The 5,000-nt window shown below is 39.2% G+C and overlaps 1 protein-coding gene across 2 annotated transcripts in view; it reads right to left on the bottom strand.

The window, feature by feature from the left end:
- Window positions 1-5,000, bottom strand: part of LOC133542945 (sodium/potassium/calcium exchanger 1-like) — a 54,439-nt gene that overhangs the window by 4,581 nt on the left and 44,858 nt on the right. For both annotated transcript variants that reach the window (XM_061887221.1, XM_061887222.1), the window contains 3 exons: window positions 3,023-3,238; window positions 447-536; window positions 176-342 (listed from right to left, as the gene is read on the bottom strand). In XM_061887221.1, the coding sequence (XP_061743205.1) occupies window positions 176-342; window positions 447-536; window positions 3,023-3,238 (473 nt within the window). The remainder of the gene's footprint in view (window positions 1-175; window positions 343-446; window positions 537-3,022; window positions 3,239-5,000) is intronic.

Genomic DNA, 5,000 nt, shown 5'->3' with positions numbered 1-5,000 from the left:
AATGTTTTAATGTTTATTTTATGACTGATGTATGGAGTTAAAAATTGTTTTGTGTTTTTTTTTTATCTCCTCAATGACTTACTTTTGAGTTTCAGGTGCTGTTTTTTTTTTCCAGAACATTTAGTATTTTTAAGATAGACACTAAATGTTGAGATGGAGTTGAGTAAGTACTCACCCTACAGTAATGTCAAAGATGTTACTCCCCACTGAGCTGGACACAGCCATGTCTCCCAAACCCTTGCGGGCCACAATGACGCTGGTGATGAGGTCGGGGATGGATGTCCCTGCCGCCAGGATGGTGAGACCCATGATTTCCTCTGAGATACCCATCGTCTCACCCACCTGGACCAAGGATTAAAATGTGAGCATGCATCACTACTGCTGGATTTACCTACTAATAATTAAAGTCATTGAGTGAATGTGAAATTCTTGAGGGAGCAGCTAACCTGATGAGCCCACCACACCATCAGGTAGGAGAAAACTGCAATCCACAGGATTGAGCCGATAAAGGTGAAGGTAAAGTATTTCTTGGACATCTGGAAAATATATATTTATATATAAAAAAAATAATTTTACATGCTGAGGAAAACACATTTCTTGTTGTTGTGATGCATGCAAGGCTGACTGCTGTTTTAGCATGACGGTTTAAAGCGGAAGTGTCCAAGGGGACATTGTTGGCTTGTTTCTATTGTTATTCACCCTCAGCATGTTGTAAAAATAAAATTAATCCATTATCAGTTAGAATATAAGATGTCACATCCGGGCCCAAATCTGGCTCGGGAATTGCACCATAAAACTTGAGGGGGACTAACATTTTGCTGCAGATTGCTAAAAACCTTAGAACGCCATCATAAAGATGATATTTGACTATCTTTTTTGCAGTAGTGTGTGAAAACAACAGAACGGTAACATAGAGCAGTGGTTCTTAACCTTTTTTCAGTGATGTACCCCCTGTGAATTTTTTTTTAAATTCAAGTACCCCCTAATCAGAGCAAAGCATTTTTGGTTGAAAAAAAGAGATAAAGAAGTAAAATACAGTACTATGTCATCAGTATCTGATTTATTAAATTGTATAACAGTGCAAAATATTGCTCATTTGTAGTGGTCTTTCTTGAACTATTTGGAAAAAGAAGATATGAAAATAACTAAAAACTTGTTGAAAAATAAACAACTGATTCAATTATAAATAAAGATTTCTACACATAGAAGTAATCATCAACTTAAAGTGCCCTCTTTGGGGATTGTAATAGAGATCCATCTGGATTCGTGAACTTAATTTCTTCACAAAAAAATCTTTAACATCAATATTTATGGAACATGTCCCCAAAAAATATCGCTGTCAACACTGAATATTGCATTGTTGCATTTCTTTTCACAGTTTATGAACTCAGTCATATTTTGTTGGAGTATTATTCAAAAAATATATTTTTAATGGATTTGTGAATTTTTGCTATTTTTAGAGTATTTAAAAAAAAATCTCACGTACCCCTTGGCATACCTTCAAGTACCCCCAGGGGTACGCGTACCCCCATTTGAGAACCACTGACATAGAGGAACTGTTTGTCTTTTAATGTATGGCAAGCCATTTGGTGAAGTAAAAATGATTAAGGTATCCTTGCATTGACATTTTAAACTCCCTAGAGTCTTTCCTCCACAGGGGGCATTTGTGTTTTGCACTAAGGGTTTTTTTTTGTTTTTTTTCAAAAATTTGAAAATCTAATATCTACTGTAGAGGAGGCTGATTCTTTGGAAAATATACAAAACTGGGAGAAGTCTGGTTCCCTTGTCCTTAGCTTTCTGGAAATGTGGGGGACCCAAAACAGTTAAAGCTAGTCAAAGATTATCTCCACGACAGCCCGCTTGTGTTTTTTTTAAGCATCTGCTGCAAACATTTGAATAGCCCAAATGATGAAAAATAGGATCAAAATTTTAACAAATTACTCCTGACTGCATTTGAAGTAAACAAGCTACAGGAACACCTTAGTTATGTAAATCACATTTTTAAAAAAAATACAGATAACTGCCCAAAAGGAAAAGACTTAAAAGGGTGCCTCGAGGAACGCCTCAGTTTTATAAATCAAAGGTTTGGACCTCAGTGTTCAGTGTTTGCTAGCCAGATTAAAATGTCTACACAAGGATCTCCTGTTTTTAGAAATTTGCTACAAAAATGTTTGTCTCAAGTTTTGAGCTTAACCTGGATTTGCTAGTTGAACAGCCCTGATATTTTTTTACTGGCTTGGGGGGATGGCGTGGTGAAGTTGGGAGAGTGGCCGTGCCAGCAATCTGAGGGTTACTGATTCAATCCCCACCTTCTACCATCCTAGTCACGTCCGTTGTGTCCTTGAGCAAGACACTTCCCCCTTGTTCCTGATATGTTCAGGTTAGCGCCTTGCATGACAGCTCCCACCAACAGTGTGTGAAGGTGTGTGTGAATGTGGAAATACTGTCAAAGCGCTTTGAGTTCCTTAAATAAAGGTAGAAAAGCGCTATACAAGTATAACCATTTAGCCCTGGTCTAACCGATCAGATGTGTCCCTGCATTGCCCACATCTTTACTTCTTTGATTACATTGAGAGATGTAATATGTCAACGTAATCAATTAACCTCTCTTTTAGCAACAAAAATCACCCACCACTTTACGTTGCACTTAAGAGTTGCCAAATGTCAACAAAAGCGGGGGTAAACTGCGTGCCATGGACAATCACTTTTTACAAATCTGCAACTTGTGGACGAAAGAGCAGAAAAAACAAGAAGGGATCTGCTAAATTGCTGTCAATGTTCAAAAATGTGCTCTGCACTTTGTTTTATATGCAAATACACCATTATTTTTAGGGTTAATGTTACAAGAGCACTTCAAACATTGATAAATTCATAAAAAAGGAAAATATTTCTCAAAACTATGGAACTTTGTGAGAAAAGCATTTGAGGACGCAAGGATCACACAAAAAAAACATGTAATCCTGGAGTGAAGACTTAATAAACAGCGGTTGTGGTGTTAACAGGTGCTGGTTGGTACACACACCGGGTTGCGGACATCAGGCAGGGTGAGCCACAACGGGAACACAATGGGCAGCAAGACAAGGTACGTGGCCTGTTTGCGTCTGCTTTCCGGCCAATCCAAAGACAAGGGCGCATTTTCCTCTTCCCCTTCGTCCTCTCCATTGTCGTCCTCACTTTCGCCGGAGTTGCTGCTGTCACCGTCACCACTCCCATCGTCACTGCTGCCTCCCGAGCTCCCCTGAGCAAAATCAACCGTTATAAGCACATTCGCCTTAAGCAGAGTGATTCCATATAGGACAGTAAACAATATGGATGTGTGGTGGTCACAAACATTAATAGGACCCTACAGCAAAGATGTTCAAACCTTTTGAGTGGATTAATATTGGCCTGTGGATTACTGGATCCCGAGGACGACGTTTGATGAAGTGCGGTAGTGGTGGTTGTGAGTAAAGCGCGTTTATTTCAAACAAACTCTTTTTGGAGGAAATATTGCTGTGTTGCAAACTTTTGTATGGTGTTGCTTCCTTATTTGTGATTATTTCAAGCTTATTATCTCATCCTACCCCTGTATTCCCGGGTCTTTTTTTAATATGTTGCAGTGGCACGTGAAGTGAATGTGACAGCGTGTCATAATTACGACGATCAAATGGGTGGAAAAAAAAATACAGATGGCCGTATCATTTGTCCAGAACAGGGGCCAGATGCGGCTCTTTTGATGACTGCATCTGGCTCTCAGATAAATCTTAGCTGACATTGCTTAACATGATAAGTAATATTTCTGCTGGTGATGTCAGTGTTAAAAATAACGTTCAAATTATAAAACATTCTCATGCATTTTAATCCAACCCTCCGTTTTCTATCGCACCTGTTCAAGATGTCGCACTAATGGAAAGACGTATTATATTTATTATTGGTTAACTTTTAGAATAACAATGTTATTAAAAAGAATAACATACTTATTATACTCTTAAAATGTTGGTCTTACTTAGAAATGCACGCATTTCGTTGTATTCAGTGTTAAAAAATATTATATGGCTCTCATGGAAATACATTTTGAAATATTTGGCTTTCATGGCTCTCTCAGCCAAAAAGGTTCCCGACCCCTGGTCCAGAACCTTAACGGCCCTCCTGGACCGACCCAATTAGGAACCGTGCCAAAATATACCGTAACTACATTCTTAATAAGGACACCAGAAAAGTAGTTTGGTGGTGTTCGCGCTTACAACAATGTTGCTATAGCTTGGTTAATATGCAAGTCACTGCATGTAAATGGAGCATTGTTATTTTTTTTATAGGGCCTTATGGGTGGTGTATATAATATCTATCTTTTTAGCAAGCTCTTAGAAACAGTTTTCCTAAATTTATAATTCAGAGAAAAGGGAAATACATGTGTGTATTTTTCTCTAGCACTCAACGAGGGTGGACGCTCCACTTTCCTCTCCCTTATCTCTCCTGCTTGCTTCTTTGTTTTGTCTTGTCTTAACTTTCTTGTTGCCTCTTTTTGCACTGCTCTCCAAATCTAAACATTGGAACCATTTAACTGGCCTCAACTAAATTGACAAGATCTTGGGTTTGGGGGAACCTGCTGTCGTGACGAAACGGTTGTTGCTGGACACACGACGGACTCTTGGGAGAAGAAGGAGGGCTGCGTGCCTGGCGACCCTTTTCTGTCGAGGACGTGAAAATATCCACCTATTCGGAATTATGACAACAGGACATCTGCTGATTGGAGTAAGCGTTGCTCTGGTTTGTCGACAAATTGGAAGTTGTTGGCAGTCTTCAAAGTACCACAAAGCTGCCACAAATCATTGGAGGATGCGGGAAGAACTGTAGATTACATCAGACTGTCTACCCCACAGGTTTTGAGGACCAGTCATAGACAATTTAGAGTGAAAAGCAAATTTTATTTTCACTCGCATACAAAATCATTCTAACTTGGATTGTTTCCCTGGCTTCGAGACTCTCCCGAAGAACAGCGCAGCGAAGACACAACAAACTCC

This window comes from Nerophis ophidion, linkage group LG25 (genome assembly GCF_033978795.1).
Source record: "Nerophis ophidion isolate RoL-2023_Sa linkage group LG25, RoL_Noph_v1.0, whole genome shotgun sequence".
Classification (NCBI taxonomy): domain Eukaryota; kingdom Metazoa; phylum Chordata; class Actinopteri; order Syngnathiformes; family Syngnathidae; genus Nerophis; species Nerophis ophidion.
This window is presented reverse-complemented; position numbering and strand designations above follow the sequence as displayed.